The sequence below is a fragment of the Phocoena phocoena genome, chromosome X, assembly GCF_963924675.1.
Source record: "Phocoena phocoena chromosome X, mPhoPho1.1, whole genome shotgun sequence".
NCBI lineage: Eukaryota > Metazoa > Chordata > Mammalia > Artiodactyla > Phocoenidae > Phocoena > Phocoena phocoena.
The window spans coordinates 90,110,096-90,130,190 of NC_089240.1; the positions used below are offsets into that span (position 1 = coordinate 90,110,096).

The 20,095-nt window shown below is 42.9% G+C and overlaps 1 protein-coding gene across 2 annotated transcripts in view; it reads left to right on the forward strand.

The window, feature by feature from the left end:
• Nucleotides 1-20,095, forward strand: part of RNF128 (ring finger protein 128) — a 99,316-nt gene that overhangs the window by 20,421 nt on the left and 58,800 nt on the right. The window contains exon 1 of one of the 2 annotated variants that reach the window (XM_065900812.1): nucleotides 18,749-19,454. The exons of the other annotated variant lie outside the window; for it this stretch is intronic. Within the exon in view, the coding sequence (XP_065756884.1) occupies nucleotides 18,962-19,454 (493 nt within the window). The 5' untranslated portion in view covers nucleotides 18,749-18,961. Of the gene's footprint in view, nucleotides 1-18,748; nucleotides 19,455-20,095 lie in introns of those variants that run through there. 2 annotated transcript variants of the gene reach the window in all.

Here is a 20,095-nt window from a genome sequence, read left to right on the forward strand (position 1 = left end):
CAAGCAGTAATACCTTACAAATCTGGTCCTTTAGGTTTCCATTTAATGGACCTGTGCTCTTAACCTGTAATTACATTTTAAAAACATGCAGTTGTGGTGTTTTGTGGGGATTTTTTATGACATTTATTTGGGACATTTTTATGCTATAACTTCGTATGGGAATATTTCCATTTCCTTGCAGTAAGATCTTGGAGATAGTATATATTTTTAAAATATCTTCTCATAGGGCTTCCCTGGTGGTGCAGTGGTTGAGAGTCCGCCTGCCGATGCAGGGGACACGGGTTCATGCTCCGGTCTGGGAAGATCCCACATGCCACGGAGCAGCTGGGCCCGTGAGCCATGGCCGCTGAGCCTGTGCGTCCGGAGCCTGTGCTCCGCAACGGGAGAGGCCACAACAGTGAGAGGCCCGCGTACCGCAAAAAAAAAAAAAAAAAATCTTCTCATATCACATACCCTATTTGCACGTTAGAGAAAGAAAATATTACTCAGAGTAGAAGGGTAATTCAAGGCTTCTTTGCCTTCAGCTGAACAAAAGGGCAAAAACAAAAAAACAAACAAAACCACTATTGTCCTAAATTTACCTTCAGATAAATTTAATTACTGCATAGATTGTAGTATTCTGATTTCTGAAAGGCTAAACAGTAAAGTACCATGTTCTACTGAAATATGGAAAAATAGATAATCTAAATTCCTTTAATATGTTTGTTTTCCTGTCCTTGAGTCAGTTTCACCCTTGTCTGTGACATACCAGTAACATTCATAACAAAACGAAAGCAGGAAAGACTAATATATACCACAAGACAAATCTCTAGTGCTCCAATCATTACTTTTGCACCTGTTGTTATTTTATTTTGTTAATGGTGTAAGCAACTGGATAAAACTCAGAGAACAGTAATTTCATTGAGGGAATTGACTTAAATGAATCCAGAAGAATTTTCAGTTTGATAAAAATGAAAACCTTTTTGATTCCCAGGGGTATGAAAGCTGATCTTGGCACCTTAGGGAGAAATTCATAAAGAAAATAGCCAGCTATATTCTGGCCAGTTCTATTTTTTGAGCGCCAGTTGGCACTGGGGAGAGTACAAACAATAGTCTCTAGATTTTGTCTAGTTTCATGATTTGCTTCTTCTGAAGCTATAAGCAGGAACATGTGGTCAAGTAAAATGTGGCTATGTGTACAATTTATACAACCGAACTGTGTATACCCCCATTTCACTGTAAGGAAGCTGTGGGGAAGATACTTGCTGGATGGTCCATGGCTTGTTAGGAACCGGGCTGCACAGCAGGAGGTGAGAGGCGGGCGAGCGAGGGAAGCTTCGTCTGCCACTCCCCATCCCTCCCCATTGCTCGCATTACCGCCTGAAGCACCCACCCCTGTCTGGTCCATGGAAAAATTGTCTTCCATGAAACTGGTCCATCGTGCAAAAAGGTTGGGAACCGCTGCCATAGAGGATGTTGGGGGGAAGGGTAAGCTGTGACAAAGCGAGAGAGTGGCATGGACATATATACACTGCCAAACGTAAAATAGATAGCTAGTGGGAAGCAGCCACATAGCACAGGGAGATCAGCTCGGTGCTTTGTGACCACCTAGAGGGGTGGGATAGGGAGGGTGGGAGGGAGGGAGACGCGAGAGGGAAGAGATATAGGAACATATGTATACGTATAACTGATTCACTTTGTTATAAAGCAGAAACTAACACACCATTGTAAAGCAATTATACTCCAATAAAGATGTAAAAAAATATTTTGATCCAACAAAAATATAAAAATAATTTTTGCTGAAGAAAACACTGAATCTAAATCCCCATTCTTCTCCATAAGCAAAACACCCTCTTAATTTATAGGAACACCTGCTGATTCATAGGATATGGTCTCAGACAAAACCTTTGGGATAGGGGCCGGGCAGGAGGTAGGTAGAAATGCATCTTTGCAAACCCTGCAAAAATCTTGAATTAAAATCCACCTCTTTGGGGGCTTCCCTGGTGGTGCAGTGGTTGAGAATCTGCCTGCCAATGCAGGGGACACGGGTTCGAGCCCTGGTTTGGGAAGATCCCACATGCCACAGAGCAACTGGGCCCGTGAGCCACAACTACTGAGCCTGTGCGTCTGGAGGCTGTGCTCCTCAACAAGAGAGGCCACGATAGTGAGAGGCCCGCGCACCGTGATGAAGAGTGGCCCCTGCTTGCTGCAACTAGAGAAAGCCCTCGCACAGAAATGAAGACCCAACACAGCCAAAAATAAATAAATTAATTAATTAAATTTAAAAAAAGAATCACTTATTAAAAAAAATCCACGTCTTCACAGATATCCTCTTGTGGCAGAATGATTTAGTTGGTTTGTATAATAATGTAACAATTACATAAAATATAATAATGGTAGAGTTATTTAGTTGGTTTACATATTTATGCAGCGATTACCTGACAATAAGATTATCTTCATAAAACACAGGGGGATTCTCAAGTGCATAACAAAGTTTTTGTTTCTTTGGGTCTAGATAGCATTTTATTTTTTATTTTTTAATTTATTTTTGGCTGCGTTGGGTCTTCCTTGTGGTGCGTGGGCTTCTCATTGTGGTGGCTTCTCTTGTTGCAGAGCACGGCCTCTAGGCGCGTGGGCTTCAGTAGTTGTGGCACATGGGTTCAGTAGTTGTGGCTCGAATGCTCTAGAGAGCAGGCTCAGTAGTTGTGGCACACGGGCTTAGTTGCTCTGCAGCATGTGGGATCTTCCCGGACCAGGGCTCAAACCCGTGTCCCCTGCATTGGCAGGTGGATTCCCAACCACTGTGCCACCAGGGAAGCCCTAGATAACATTTTAAATCTTCCTTTTGAAACCAGCTAAGTGAGCCAGACATCCGTGCCAGAAAGACTCATGAATCTGTATTTAGGGTTTATTCATTGCATGTGATCATTACAGGGGAATTCCTTTTCTCAACCCACTGTACAACCTGATGACACAGCATTCTTCAATTCCAATCTTATAAATGAAAGGCCCAGCAGAGGGCACATTAAGCATTTTTATGACTAAACACCTTGGTACTTGTCTCAAGGATATTTAAACAGTAAGATGATATATTGGCATCTGAAGTAAAGTTTCCAATGTCTTCTGACATCATATGGCAACTCTTTCAATTAAGAGAACACCAAGATACTCAGTCAAGTTCAGCCAAATAGATTTAAATAAAACAAAACAATCCAATTGATTACTTTAAAACCAAGCACCTTGAAGATGTGAATAAATTCCCAGAATGAATAAAACTAGTGAGTTCATAGATCCTCTTTAGTGGTTACATGCTCATGGGAGTAAGGCGATATACAGAATATAAATATGCTAAGTTATGCCACTAATTTAATTACCTGCATGCAGCTAGTCCACTGGCAGTGTTTAAATCTCAGGCTAACTTTCTTTGATCACTCAAACTACTTCAGAGTCACCTCTTATGAGTCTGAAGGGAACACCTGCATAAAACATAAGATGAAAGTGTGCTGAAAAATGCATTTCAAAGCCAACTCCAAGTGTCTTTGATAATCTGCTCTTTTGTATTATCTACATCACTGCTTCCCATCTACTAGTATCTATAACTGAGATCTGACTCCTTTCTTAGGGGACTAATAAACAATGACCCTGAGAAAACTACACCTTCAGTATAATAATTCTGGTGTGTACCTAGCTTTAGGTGGAAAATGAAATTCAACTCAAAAAATAAAATAGTTGATTTCAATATCTGAAGGAGAAAGCCAGGAAGGCAAGAATATTGTTTACATTTTAAGAATATAATTCTTCTAGTAAGAGAAAGATCATCAGAGCTTTGGTAAATGACTACTACTTTAAGCATGAATGCCCTCTATTCCTAAGTACTTGATAAACTGCAATGAACTAGAAAGTTGCTTATTGCAAGACACCATTTCCCTTACATTTTTCTCCACCTCTTTTCTGCCTACACATCTAAAATGTTACTCAACTCAGCTGTTTATTTTCCCATCACAGCATTTAAACTCTTGCTCTTCCCCCTCTTTCTATTTTAATAACCCTTTGCCACAGTTAGCATCATATATGTTTACATGCTACCAAAATAAATAAAAGATACTAGTTGAACAAGGCAACTGAATGTTCCACTTTTAAACAGTTGTTTTGGTATTATGTAGGTAAGCCTGACTCTTGAATATGTCCTAATATCTATTCATCTGTATCTATGTTCTCTTCCAAAATTACTTTATGCACTTGAAACAATTCTTCCTATTTTTAGCTTCTTTTTTTTTGTGCGGTACGCAGGCCTCTCACTGTTGTGGCCTCTCCCGCTGCGGAGCACAGGCTCCGGACGCGCAGGCCCAGCGGCCATGGCCCACGGGCCCAGCCGCTCCGCGGCACGTGGGATCCTCCCAGACCAGGGCAGGAACCCGCGTCCCCCGCATCGGCAGGCTGACTCTCAACCACTGCACCACAAGGGAAGCCCCAATTCTTTCTATTTTTAAGTGCCAGCCCTGTCTTCTTCTGTCATTATATTTAATAATTGAAATGGTAAAACTTTAGTTTCTGTAGCCTACGTAATTCAAGGGGATTTCAATTAGTCCCTTGGTTAAATCCAATACAAAAAATAAGACATTTATGGATAAAAATAGAATCCATCTAAAGAGGGGATTCTTAGGCTGGGGTCCTCGGAGATGCGCAGATAGGTCATACAAGGTCTTTATGCAGCTGAAGTTTTCTTTTTTATTTGCTTATTTATTTATTTTTGGCTGCGTTGGGTCTTCATTGCTGTGCGTGGGCTTCCTCTAGTTGTGGCGCATGGGCTTTCTCTAGTTGCGGCGAGCGGGGGCTACTCTTGTTTGCAGTGCGTGGGCTTCTCATTGCAGTGGCTTCTTTTGTTGTGGAGCACAGACTCTAGGCGCGTGGGCTTCAGTAGTTGTGGCATATGGGCTTAGTTGCTCTGTGGCATGTGGGATCTTCCTGGACTAGGGCTCGAACCTGTGTCCCCTGCTTTGGCAGGTGGATGCTTAACCACTGCACCACCAGGGAAGTCGTTATGCAATTTTATTACATGTTTAGGTTCATGTGATCACCACCACAGTCAAGATTCAGAACAGTTCCATCACCACATTGTTCCCTCATGTGGGCCTTTTATAGTGACACACAACTCCACCCCATACCCTCTCCGTGGCTCTCTTCTTCATTACTACAGTTTTTCATCTCAAAGATGTTATATAAATGGGATCATACTGTATGTAATTTGGGGGGATTGGCTTTTTTCACTCAGTAAAATTCTCTGGAGATTCATCCAGATCATTACATATATTCATAGTTCATTCCTTTTCATTGCTGAGTAATATTCCACGGTATGGCTGTATCACAATTTGTTAACCATTCACCTATTGAAGAGCATTTGGGCTGTTTCCAGTTTCTGGCAATTATGAATGAAGCTGCTATACATATTCACATATATATATTCATATATATATGTTTTAGTGAATATAATTTTTCATTTATCTAAGATAGAGGTCCATGACTGATATTGCTGAGTCATATGGTAGTTACATGTTTAGTTTTATAAGAAACTGACAGACTGTTTTCCAAATTGGCTATACCACTTTACATTTCTCACCAACAGTGTATGTGTGTGTGATCCAGTTCCTCCACATTCTCACCATCATTTGGTGTGATCACTTTTTTTTTTAGCCATTCTGATAGGTGTGCAGTGATATCACATTGTGGTTTTAATGAACATTTCCCTAATGGCTAATAATGTTGAACATCTTTTCATGTGCTTGTCTACCATGTGTATACTATTCTCTTTGGTGAAATGTCTGTTCTTGTCCCAGAAAAAAAAAAGCATCCCAAATAGGAATGGGTTCTTTTTACATAGGAATTTGAGTAATATCAGTGGATAACAAAGTTTTACAAAAGAAAGAAATGCTGTTAAACCAGGATTTTTTTATTGGCTATCTGCTAAGACAGAAGCCATAACATTAATTCTTACTTAACCCAGTGAAGGTGTTTCTGTGGAGAATCTGGAAAATAGAATCCAGGAACAATGCTTGGCTTTTGGATAACTTGACTGTAGAGAGAATTGAGAGAATACAAATGAATGAAGAGATAAGAGAGCTTTTGGTAAGTATTAGATTCCGTCATTTCATGAACATGTTTTCTAGCGAGTACCAGTAGTGCAGATATTTTATATCCTTGGTATGCTTTTGATATATTTAAATATCATTTGTGGCCTTGTTTTACGGGTCATAGTTGTATACTCACCCAGAAAGAGAGCTGTCTACTTCAGCTCAGGCAGGGTAACAGAATTACCTACAGGCAGAACTATTACTCTCCTCCAAGAAGAGCTTGAATCAAAAACCTGCAATAACTATCCACTGCCTAATAAATCAAGACCAAATTCCTAAATACCTTTTCAAGGTCAACAAAACCCTAACCTACCTTTTCTGCCCTATCTCCTGCTACTCCTCTTATGCTCTCAACAAACTGAAATAATGTTTCCTAAATCCCCTCTGCTCTTTCCTGACTCTGAGCTTTTGTTTCTGCTATATGCTTTACTGAAATATCTTCTCTCACCGTTGGTACCTATAAAAATCCCACCTATCCCTCAAGGCCCTGCTCAGACAGACGTTGCTTTCTCCATGAAATCTCCCCTAATTTCTTAAGTCAAAAGCAAACATTCCTGCCTCTATACTCACACAGGACTTTGTACCCCTTCCCAGCACCCATCTCTCTGACCACTCTTTTGTTTAAATGCCCTGCCATTGCAATAACATGGATGAATCTCAAATGCACTTTACTAAGTGAAAGAAGTCAGACACAAAAAAAACTACATACTGAGTGATTCCATTTATATGACATTCTAGAAAAGGCAAAAACATAGGGACAGAAAACAGATGAAGGGTTGCCAAGGGTTAAGGAGGTGGGGGGCTTTGACTATAAAGGCATAGTATGTGGAATTTTGGGGGTGATGAAACTGTTCTATATCTTGATAGTGGTAGTGGCTACATGACTATATATTGAATATTTGTCAAAGTTTATGGAACTGTACACTAAAAAAAGTTTATTGTATGTGAATTATACCTTAACAAACACAGCAGAAAAAAAATCATACCAGCTAGCCAGCAAACTAACCAGCCTGCCCTCCAGTTCTTGCCGTCCACTTACTGTTTTTCAAATGTACTCTAATGTGCCAGGCTAGGAGCAGGGGCTACAAAGAAGAAAAATACATGGTCCTTCCTTTCAAGGAACTCAGTCTCTGATGGAGGAGATATGTAAGTAAATAAATGCAGCATGGAAGATACTATATATAATACACATATATTTCAGACACAGTGGAGGTATAAAGGAGACAGTGGTCAGACGGACCTAGATTGTTGAGATCCTAGCCATCAAAGCTCAGAAATTTCTATTCTGTTCAATATACAGTGAGAAATGACATAATCATAGCTATGTTTTCAAAAGTATAAATGGCAGTAATATGAAGGATGACTTGGAGTAAGGGAAAGACTAAAAGCAGGGAAATCAATTAGAAGGCTATTTACAATAATCTGAGAGAAAATTAATATCACTCCTCTTCCCCATTAGTAGGCAATTGAGATTAGACTAGGCTTTCAACTAAAGCTTGTATTGCTTATAATCTAGACTCACATAGGCAAAAACAAAGAGAGGCCTCACAAAATTTTCCTTGGTACAATTTACCCCCAGTAGACTAAGATACTAAATGGAGGGACCTTGTTGCAACTATCATAAGACTTTGTAGATATTAGAAGCTCTAAAAAATGTTTATTATTCTAAGGAATAAATTAGAGAATGTGTGAATTTTCTTTTAAATCACCGAAACTCGAAAAGAGAAAATTATAAGTCCTGTATGCCCAGTGATGCTTATTGCTTATCATTTTGTATGTCGGATGGCCCAGAGGGTCGAGGTTAGTAAAAAAATTTTTTTTTCCTAAATTCAAATACTGACTGCAGTTATCAGGTGGGATTAGTCTAGCACATTTTTTTCCCAGAAAGTCTGTTTCTTCTTTGCTTGTTCACTGCTACATAACACAACTTGCAGTGACAGGGCTAAGATTCTGTTAAAAAAAAAAGGCTGGATAACAGCAGGCGTTATAAATCTACTTTGTTCCAGTATACTACCCTTAAGCAATTGACTGTTCCACCTGTCTCGGAACTTGAAAACCTCTGCTGAAAATGCCTTATGAGGGCATAACTGAAGGCACTGATATAAGACAGCCTTATTCTTGGAATGTGTGTGCTGAAAAGTTTTCATACTGCCTTGAATCCAAACAAACAGAAGGTCCTAAAACCATCAGGGTATTGAGCCCTAAACACCTTGTAGGGCCCAAACATATGCTCTCATCGGGTCTGTAAACACCTCAACCATAACCGCCTCAACAAAAGGAAAACATTTAATGAACTGGTGGGATTATTGAAGGTAAAGTTGACAAACTCTTCTTCAAACAAACAGGAGCTTCAGGCTTTCAATGTCTGCTCCCTCTCTCTTTTTTCCCCCCACAAAAAGCAAACATTGCTGAGCCACTTCATTGCCTCTGCTAAAAGGCTTTCTGTGGCTCCAGAGCTGACAGCATCTAGAATATTAAGCAGTTGTTGACTTCTGTGTCCAAACTAGTTTGTTCTGAAGGACCTGAAGTATACTGATCCTATCTGCACACAAAGTTACATAGAGACAACTTAGAAAAGAGTATACACACCCTCTGCTAATCGGAAGATTGGCAGCTAAGGGAGAAGTGATTTTATGGATTCCTGAGTGTGCTGTGGTTCAGTGGATCTGGACATTTTTTCCTTTTGATGATTCCATTAGTGTTTTTCCTCATTAAAGTTCCTATGCTTTATACTGCATGATTTGTGGTGAAGTCAAACCAAAGTAATTTTTGTAACCACAAAATACCCTTTTGGGTTTTTTTGTTTGTTTTTTTAAATTTATTTATTTTATTTATTTTTATTTTTGGCTGCATTGGGTCTTCATTGCTGCGTGTGGGCTTCCTCTAGTTGCGGCGAGCGGGGGCTACTCTTCCTTGTGGTGCGCGGGCTTCTCATTGCGGTGGCTTCTGTTGTTGTGGAGTGCGGGCTCTAGGTGTGCGGGCTTCAGTAGTCGGGGCTCGTGGGCTCTAGAGCACAGGCTCAGTAGTTCTGACACACGGGCTTAGTTGCTCAGCGGCATGTGGGATCTTTCCAGACCAGAGCTCAAACCCGTGTCCCCTGCATTGGCAGACAGATTCCTAACCACTGCACCACCAGGGAAGCCCATAAAATACCCTATTGTTGAAGGCCTGCTTGTCTCTTGCCCGTTTCCTGAGACCAACATAACCATGACACATCTAATTCTGGTGTGACAGAACTTAATTACTATGTGAATCATGAGTGGGAGGCCAGCTAATTTCAGTTGTCTCAACTGTTTGCTAGTACCTGGTCACTTATTGCCAGATACTTGTTTACTCCAAGTTTTTGATCGATTTTGAGCCCTGGCCAGCAGCAACTAATCCTAATGCATATAGTTGGCAGCTGTGAATTTTTGACTTTGCCCCTTGGAATACAAAGGCTGCCTTTGCCCACACTCAGGCTGACTTTAGCTTCTAAAGAGTAAACCTTGGGACTTCTCGAGTGGCACAGTGGTTAGGAATCCACCTGCCAATGTAGGGGACACAGGTTTGATCCCTGGTCCGGGAAGATCCCACATGCTGCAGAGCAACTAAGCCTGTGCGCCACAACTACTGAGCCTGTGCTCTAGAGCCCATGAGCCACAACTACTGAGCCCACATGCTGCAACTACTGAAGCCCGCCCGCCTGGAGCCTGTGCTCTGCAACAAGAGAAGCCACTGCAATGAGAAGCCCACGCACCGCAATGAAGAGTAGCCCCCGCTCACCATAACTAGAGGAAGCCCACGCGCAGCAACAAAGACCCAACACAGCCAAAAAATAAATAAAACTTTAAAAAATAATAAATAAAATAAAGTTTCTACTCTAAAAAAAAAAAAGAGTATACCTTGGCCTCAGTAGGTGATTGTGATTATGTGCTACAATATAACTATGTTTATTCTTTTTTTATGATATTTAATTAATTAATTTATTTTATTTATTTATTTTTGGCTGCATTGGTCTTTGTTGCTGCACGTGGACTTTCTCTAGTTGCGGCGAGTGAGGGCTACTCTTTGTTGCAGTGCGCGGGCTTCTCATTGCTGTGGCTTCTCTTGTTGCAGAGCACGGGCTATAGGCGCGCGGACTTCAGTAGTTGTGGCACGTGGGCTCATTAGTTGTGGCTCACGGGCTCTAGAGCGCAGGCTCAGTAGTTGTGGTGTAGGAGCTTAGTTGCTCTGCGGTATGTGGGATCTTCCTGGGCCAGGGCTCGACCGTGTCCCCTGCATTGGCAGGCGGATTCTTAACCACTGCGCCACCAAGGAAGCCCACTATGTTTATTCTTAAACTGCTTTTCAGAAGCCCCAGCTTTACTAGGAATTATCAAATTAGGCTCCTATTAGAAAGGAATCCCATTCTGTCTGTAGGCTAAAAAAAAGCTTACTGCCCATGTGCATTTTAAAGAACTTAACCCCTCCCTAATTTAGTAAACTGATCTTATCCATGCCTGCGAGGCCCACTCCCTTCTACAGCGATTCTGTCATTTGTCCTAGGCAGTGGCAAAATCATAGATATTTATTTTAGCTACACTAGCTGATTTGGTAGGCTTTAATCTGAAGGAACACTAAGTGGTTCAATATATATCTGCACAATTTTCCATTATTATTATCCCTATTTTGTAGCTGAGAAAGAAGAAAGAGAAACTTCCTTGGTGTCACATAACCAGTCAATGGAAAAGTTAAAAATAACAACAGGGACTGGAATGAGAGAGTTCTGTGGATCTAGTCTACTGAGTAGCACAAACGGATTGGAAGTAAACCTCAAATATGTGGCCATATCTGTAGGGCACAATTCATTAAAAACATTTTTTCCCATTTTCCCCAAGCAATTGTTTTTCTTTCTTTTAATATACATAAATCTCTTGTGGACACAAATTTAGTTCTTTGGAAGTCTTCATCTTACTAGAAACCTAAAAAAAAAAAAAAAGGAGAGAGGAGACTGCATGAGAACAGATTAATTTCCCAAGTAGGTTGTCCTGATACTGCAGGCGAGGGTAAAAATCACTCATGTCCATCTTTCCCTCCAAGCACCTCCCCTGCCCAACTTTCCCCTGGAGCCATTGCTGCCCTCCCATGCCTTGGGCCCTTCCCCACTCTTATCTCTTTTTAGCAATCTGGGATCCCCTCAATCATCTCCCCAAACTCAAGATAGTTAATCTGATCCCTCAATAGCAATCAACTTGACACAGCTTAAATTTTCTGCATTATCCTTATCAGTACAATTCCTTTCTGTACCAGTTTTCGTCAGTGGACAAAAAACACCCTTTCCACACATAACACATGTTCAGGCATTCCACTCCACACATGCATGGGAGCGAGTGTGTACAACTGAAGATGTAGACATTTATAAATGATGATGAAGCACTTGACAAAATGTACTTTCATAATCTCTGTTATCTAGGATTTCCAGGGCTGCTCAACAAGAAATCAGGGCACCCTGATGAGGGGTTCTTAGTAGGTTAAATGTGTTACCATATCTGGTTGAAAAACACTGAATCTTTCCACCTTGTAATAATATCCTTACTACGTGTGTGGAGAGGTAGTACAGCAGAGTGAAAATGGTATAGAATTTGGAGTCCGATATGCTCCCATGTGAATTCCAACTCTGCCACTTACTAGCTGTGTGACCTTTGGCAAGATACTTCACCTTTCTGAGCCTCATTTTCCTCATCTGAAAATAATGGGCTTTTATTACTTGTTGTAAGAATCAAATGATATAATTAATACACATACAGTGTCTGGCACATAGTAAGTTCTCAATAATTATGTTTCCTTCCTACCTCTACTTTGGAAGGTAGTGTTATAAGGAGTGGAATGTTGCATAAGGAGAAGAGTGTAGTTTTGTACTAAGATGTTGGGTCAAATTCTAATCCAGTCATTAGGTTATTCCCTAATGGATGCCCTCAGCAAGTTACTTAACCTGAGCGCGCGTTGCTTCTTCTGTAAGATGTAGCATATAATACTTATCTCATGGTTGTAAAGTATCTGGCCCCTAGCAGGTTCTCAATGGTAGCTATTTCTGTTACAGGTATAAGACTGTTCTTAGTTTCAGATACAGCACACCTACTGTTGTAAATCCCCTCTCTGAAATTCTGTCTTTTCTTCGAGTGCATGAATTCTTTGTTTAAAAATATCCCCTGTTTTTTGGGCTTCCCTGGTGGCGCAGTGGTTGAGAATCCGCCTGCCGATGCAGGGGACACGGGTTCGTGCCCCAGTCCGGGAAGATCCCACATGCCTTGGAGCGGCTGGGCCCGTGAGCCATGGCCGCTGAGCCTGCGCGTCCGGAGCCTGTGCTCCACAACGGAAGAGGCCACAACAGTGAGAGGCCCGCGTACCGCAAAAAAAAAAAAATATCCCCTGTTTTCTAATGGTTGTATACCCACTTGAGCTGACTGAGGTTTACCTGCATTTGCAAGTAACAGTATAGTATTTGAAAGTATGCTGCAGCATCACATTTGGGGCTTTTTGTTCTGTTTTGTTTGGCTGTTCTCTCTCTCCACACCACCGTCATCTTCTTGCTATACAAGGGGCAACTGCCTTGAGTGGAAATTTGTTGCCATTCATTGTCTACACCTATATTGTCTAGCTGTGTGGCCACATCATCGCTTTGATGCCAGGACACTAGTTGTCTCAGATGGTGCTTTACCATTTAATGGTAAGAAGCCAGATGTGGTGTCTCATTTCCTGCAGACATATTAAAGGCTGAACACTATGGCCCATCTCTGCACCGCCGCAGAAACTCAGTATGATCGGAAACTTAATCGGCCATGGTGGTACCCTGCTGTTGCTTCTGCAGGATGCTGCTCTGTTTACCAGTTCATCATTAGACAGTGCACTGCTCAGGGCAACTTTCAGTTCAGTGTTGCTGATATAAATATTTGGCAAGGCTAGCCTTTGTGGTAGGATTTGAGGAATTCAAAAAGCCTCCTGGCCCAAATATATCTCTGTCACTGGTCACAGTGCCTGAAATGCATGCAAGAAACATTTCACATGAACTTTCCTTCTTGGGTATAAGGCAATGTTAGAATGCAAATACCACTCTCTAGAGGGAAGATACTGAGTCATTATCGGCTATTAATACTCAGAGTCAGAAGTGCATTGGAATCCTGATTCTGTTACTAGCTGTATGAGCTTAGGGGGTTGCTAATTCTCTCTGAGTGAGTTTCGTCTTCTGAAAATGGGGATAATAATGGATGGTTGTGAGAATTTAATGAGAGAATGCATGTAAAGAACATAGTAAATGCTCAATGAACAATAGCTGTTATTAGCCTTAGGAACAGCAGGGCTCCGAAGGAATACATTTAGGACCTGGTAAATTTGGTTTGAGGGTCAGGAATAAGGTGAAGTCTGGTACCAGGAAACTGCTCACAGCAAAGGCCCTGGTGGAGTGGTGATATTACAACTGGGGAATAGCATGGAAACTCTGGGGACCTGGGGTTGGAAGAGTTGGGTGGGAGGAAGAGGAAAGACTGAAGCAAAACCACACTGCATTTCCATGAACCTTCCAATAAGAAAAGCTCAGTACTACTCAGGATGCGATGCTTTGTGAGGTAGTAAGCTCTGACACTTGGGAGTGTTCAAGCAGAGGCTGAGTGCTGGCTACCCTCAGGATACTCAGGGCTTCTCAAACTTATATTTACATACAAATCACCTGGGAATCTTGTTTAAATGCAGGTTCTGATTCAGCAAGTCTGGGTGGGACCTGAGATTCTTCATTTCTCATGAGCTTGCTGACAGTGCTGATGCTCCCGATCAAAAGATCTCATCCTTAGTAGCGAGGCTCTGTTGCAGTTTGAAGAGAAATCACAGTGAGACAGAGGGATATGGTTAGGGAAAGCCAGAGAGTTACCCGGACAAGGCTCCATAAAGTGGGAGCACTCTGATGCAGTCATGATCTACAGTCTGGTTCTTAGCTTTGTAAGCTTTGAAATTTGATTGGTAGTATTAGCAGAGCCTGGGCTCCTGGGGACTGACTCACAATTAAACAAATTCACGAGACCAGTATATAAACCAGAATGCCAACTGATTAATTTATTATGAGAAGTATAACTTCCAGTGGAACAGATACTAGTGTTTGCTGATCAGAGAATTACCTCCCTGTAGGCATATTTACAGGAGGAGCTAAATGATGAAAAGAAGGTCGCTTGGTGAGGAGGAGCTCATAGCAAGGGGAGTTCATAGGATGATTTTAATGGTTCATGTCATCAAGCTATGATAGTCTGATACCTTCATCTCCACTACTGGTCTAGACCTCCAGATAGTGCTGAGGGTGTTAGCCTCCGTATCAGTCTCTCTGCCTCCTGTCTTGCCCTCATACAATCCGGATTATCTATGTAAGCCTAGGTCGATACTATCATTTGTTTGATCCACTTGATTTCAATATAAATTCACAACCTAAACTCACCATTACAAAAAGTTTAAAATATGGAGAAAAGTTGAAAAATATTACAGCGAGCACCTATATACCCACCATCTAGATTCAACAATTGTTATCATTTTGCCATATTTACTTTATGTATCTGTGTGTGCACATGTGCATTGAGCCCACACTCTTTAACATAGATTTCTAAACTCTTCATGTTGTGGCATAACCCACTTGACCTGCTTCACTCCCCTGGGCTCCCCCTTTGCTCCCCCAGACATGCCTAACTATTGAATGTTAGTTCCCTGAATGTTTGCTGGTGTTCTCATGTATTGCCTGTTGCCTATGCCTGAATATCCTTACTTTCTTTTTTCTTGATTAGCTCTATTTGTTCGCAATGAGAGCCATGCCCATGTTGCCATAGCACCCTATACTCTTCTCAGTGATAACATGTATTACACTATACTGTTATTGTGTGTTTGCCTCTTTGACTTTCCTACTAAACTATGAACTCCTTGAGGGCAGGGACTGTTTCATTTGTCTCTGTATACCTGCACCTCTCAAGTGTCTTGCACTTAGTAGGTGTTCAGTAATCAGAGAATCCAACTACCTGCTGGACAGTTCTACCTAGTTACATCATGGGTACCTTGAATTCAACTTGTCTAAACTGAACTCATTTCTCCTCCTACCCACTCTACACATTTAAAACCCTCTTCCTAATTAAATGCCATTCAGTCTTCCAAGCCAAAAGCTTCAGAGCAATCCCTAACTCTTCCCTCTCATTCATCCTCCAAACAAGTCCTGTTGATTCTATATCCAAAATACATTACCAATCTGTCCATTTCTCTTTATCTCCACTACCAATTTAGTCCAAGCCACCTTCATTTCTCACCTGGAGCACTGCCAACAATCCTGTATCTGGGCTCCCTGCTTCTACTCTTGTCTCCTCCAATTTTTATTCACAGAGAAGCATAATGATCACTAAAATTCAGATCTGATTTTATTACTCCCTGCTTAAACCCTGATTATATTACTCCTTGCTTTTGGATTAAGTCCAAACTCCTTAGCTTTACCCAAAGGACTCTCAAGAACTGACCCCTTTGTCCCTCTATAACTTTATCTCTCGTACTCTGGGTTCCAGACACTTGGTGTTTATAGAGCCTGTAGTATTTGTTGTTTCTCAACATTTTCAGTTTTATGCCTCAGTGCCTTTTCTTGTATTGTTCTCTGTCTAGAAAGGCTAACACTCTCAAAGTCAGCACAGGTGTAACCTCCTCTGGGAAGCTTTTTCTTACTTACCAGTCTGGGTTAGTTCCTCTTCTCTAACACCCACTACTGCCCTATGCATACCTCTAGTGTAGCTCTTATACTGTATACATCAGCACTCTCTCTATATATATATTACAATTATCAGCTTGTTTGTCTCATCAAAGGTAATTTATGAGCTTTTTGAGAGCAGAGTTAATGTCTTATTTTGTTTTAACCCAATGCTTAGCCCACGATTGGCATATAGTAGATTGCAATAAATATTTAAGAAAGAATGAATATTAACAAATGTCTCTCCAAACTTCATTTTTGTAAATACCTTATAAAAGATCTCTTTTCTTTTAAACACATTGTTTCTTCAAAGTACAACATAGTTGACTGTCATGCAGGTTTTATATGTATATATTTTCTGCCGCACAGCGCGGCATGTGGGATCTTAGTTCCCCGACCAGGGATCAAACCCACACACCCTGCATTGGAAGTGCGGAGTCTTAACCACTGGACTGCCAGGGAAGTCCAAATCATGCAGGTAATATTGACTGAATATTGAGTGTTCTTCACCAGCAATTTCAGACAATTTCTGGAACTGTACCATTTCTTTTTTATATATAAATTTATTTATTTTTGGCTATGTTGGGTCTTCGTTGCTGCATGCGGGCTTTCTCTAGTTGCAGTCAGCAGGGGCTACTCTTTGTTGCAGTTCGCGGGCTTCTCATTGCTGTGGCTTCTCTTGTTGCAGAGCACGGGCTCTAGGCACGTGGGCTTCAGTAGTTGTGGCACGTGGGCTCAGTAGTTGTGGCTCACAGGCTCTAGAGCGCAGGCTCAGTAGTTGTGGCACACGGGCTTAGTTGCTCTGCGACATGTGGGATCTTCCCAGACCAGGGCTCGAACCCGTGTCCCCTGCATTGGCAGGCGGATTCTTAACCACTTCGCCACCAGGGAAGTCCCGTACAATTTCTTTAGATGACAGATGCTACCCTTTTATTTTCCCCTAGGTAATTTTTATCTAAGAGATTAACATCATCAGTAGTTGGGGGTGCCATGCTATTGGTCCCATATACCTCCCTTGACCTCTAAAGTCCCTTTCAACACCTACGATTCATGTTTCACAAAATTGCCCATTTATTTGGATTCTAGGTGCTGTTTGGTTATGGTGTTAATTTTCCTCTAGGTTTCTCTCAAGCCATAAGAGCATCACGTGCAGGATTGTCCCATGCTTAATCTTTGCAAATAATATTGATTAAATAAATGTTGGGCCAGGGGAGTGGAATGATTGATTCGGAATTTAACAAATGTTGGGCTGGATAAAGTAAACTATATTTATTTGAACTGAAAAAAATGGCTAAAAGTAAACATCCTGAACATTACTTTCTCTGATTATTACCTCAAAGTAACAACCTTAATATTATTTTAAAAGTATTGGGTCCCTGAGTCTGTTTAATAATAATAGTATTTTTTTTTTTTTTTTTTTTGCGGTATGCGGGCCTCTCACTGTTGTGGCCTCTCCCGCTGCGGAGCAACAGGCTCCAGACGCGCAAGCTCAGCGGCCATGGCTCACGGGCCCAGCCGCTCCGCGGCATGTGGGATCCTCCCGGACCGGGGCACGAACCCGTGTCCCCCGCATCGGCAGGCGGACTCTCAACCACTGCGCCACCAGGGAAGCCCAAAATAATAGTATTTAACAGATATAATTTTTACACTCTGCTAAGCACTGTTCTAAGTGCTTTTATATGTATGAACTCATTTAATCATCTAGACTACTCTATGAGGTAGGTACTATTATTATCCCCATTTTACAGATGATGAGGAAACTGTGGCACAGAGAAGTAATTTCCCCAAGGCCAAAAGTTATCCATAACTGTCAGACACCAGAAGTATTAATTCAGTTTAATCTATGCATATTTATTGAGCACCTACTAAATGTAACAACTGACAGGGTAGATAAAAATTGTACACTTAAAGTAAGGAGAAATCTTAACCCAATAGTGCTGTGAGTGAATTGTCAAGGTGAGTCAGGCTCTTTTTTAGTTAGTGGGAGATGGAGAAAGATTGTTAAGGTCATGAATGGCGCAGACATATCTGGGTAAGTCTGGTTTGCGGAAAATGGAAGAAAAGAGGCTTAGTTTTGAGGAGTATGAAAATGGTCATCCCTTTTTGAGGGCTAAGATTACTTTTAGAAGGGGCATCTGATGCAGTATATTTAGTATGAGGTAAGGGTAAGAAGGAAATACATAGGTATGACGCTTGTTTAGAGAAGGAAAGGAAAAAGTTTAAAACAAAAAAAGGCAATGCTCTCTTCCGCCCCCCCCCCCGCTTAGAGAATTAGTAAATAGCCTGCTTAAGCACCACCCACCTACCCAAATTCTCTGGACTGCAAGTCAGACCTTTCAGATCTGCGCTTTTTAGAAGTACTTTCGCATTCTGGCACCTTAAGCCAGAAATGCCCCGCAGGCAAACGTTACGAGGGAAAAATATATTCTTGCAATTCAAAAGGGACTCGAATCCTACCAACGAGCGTTTCTGTTCTCTGTTTCCATAGTTCCTCGCCTGTCCACTTTTCATACAACGACTTGACACACCTGACCACACAGCCTCCGATCCTATTCTAATGCCTGCCCATCCTGTTACCCTTTTTTAAAAAAATTTATTTAGTCTATTTATTTTGGCTGCTTTTGTTCTTTGTTGTGGTGCACGGGCTTCTCATTGTGGTAGCTTCTCTTGTTGTAGAGCACGGGCTTTAGTAGTTGTAGCTCGCGGGGTTAGGTTGTCCCGCGGCATGTGGGATCTTCCCGGATCAGGGCTCGAACCACTGTTTCCTACATTGGTAGGCAGATTCCTAACCACTGCGCCACCAGGGAAGCCCGCTGTTACCCTTTTAAAAGGCGGATCCCGCAGTGTCCTTTCCTCCCTCCCAGCCGCCTCCACCCCCAGTCGGCTGGGCGGAGCTTCACGCTAAAGCCCCGGAGCCCGACGCTGCCAAGGCAGTAGCAGAGAGGACTGAAGCTCCGAAGAGCTGCATCTGCGGCAACATCTCCAGCGACGTTACGTGCCTGTCGGCTTCGACCCAGCCCGCCGCGCGTGCCAGTCGCTCTCCGCCCCCTCCCCACCTGGCGCGCACCTGGCCAAGGCCGGGGTCCCGCCGAGAGCCGGGAAGGCGCGTGCCAGGGGCCCTAGGGAACCGCAGAGCGCGCGCGCCATGGGGCCGCCGCCCGGGGCCGGGGTCTCCTGCCGCGGTGGCTGCGGCTTTTCCCGATTGCTGGCCTGGTGCTTCCTGCTGGCTCTGAGTCCGCAAGCCCCCGGTTCCCGGGGAGCCGAAGCAGTGTGGACCGCGTACCTCAACGTGTCCTGGCGGGTTCCGCACACCGGAGTGAACCGCACCGTGTGGGAGCTGAGCGAGGAGGGCGTGTACGGCCAGGATTCGCCGCTCGAGCCAGTGGCTGGGGTCCTGGTACCGCCCGACGGACCAGGGGCGCTGAACGCCTGTAACCCGCACACGAATTTCACGGTGCCCACGGTCCCGGGGGACTGGGGCAGCAGCGTGCAAGTCTCTTGGTTGGCCCTCATCCAGCGCGGCGGGGGTTGCACCTTCGCAGACAAGATCCATCTGGCTTACGAGCGAGGGGCGTCTGGAGCCGTCATCTTTAACTTCCCGGGGACCCGCAATGAGGTCATCCCCATGTCTCACCCGGGTGAGTGCCGCTACCGAATTGCGCGCCATCAAACCCCTGCCAAGGCCATTTTCCCTTATTTTCCTCAGTGTAATCTTCCCCCTATCCCCTTGCTCCGAAGGAAAACGAGTGTCCTTTCTGTCCCCATCGAGTGAGGGCAGGGTCCTCTCTTCCCCGAGATTCACCCTGCGTCGGGGGTTTGGGCGGAAAAATCCTTTAGAATTTGCCTCTCTGGTGAAAAAGGGTGAAAACAGAGTGAGGAGGCTGGCAACTCGAGAAGGACTGTTTGGGCTCTTTGCGTCGTCTTTTCCTGCTGTTTCACGAGGGTGGTTTGCATTGGATTAATTGGTTGGTGGTGGGCATTGGCTTTGAAATGACTGGGAAGAAGCCTACCCGAGAAGCTTGCCTGGAAATCCCTTCCTCAGTCTTGTCCTGATTAACAGCCTCAGGCCCGCAGCAGATTTTTTCCCTCCTCTCTCACTGTTTTCTCTGCATGTTTCCTCGTATCAGGTACAAGATTGTATTACTGTGCCCTGTTAACCTCATTCCAGTTTTGGTGGAAACTTTGCTCAGCTGTTGGGTTCTTCTCTGCCCAGGGGTCTCAGGTCCCAAGTGATTTTTGGTATCGGTGCTTTCCTTTGCATTTGAAAAAATCTGATTCA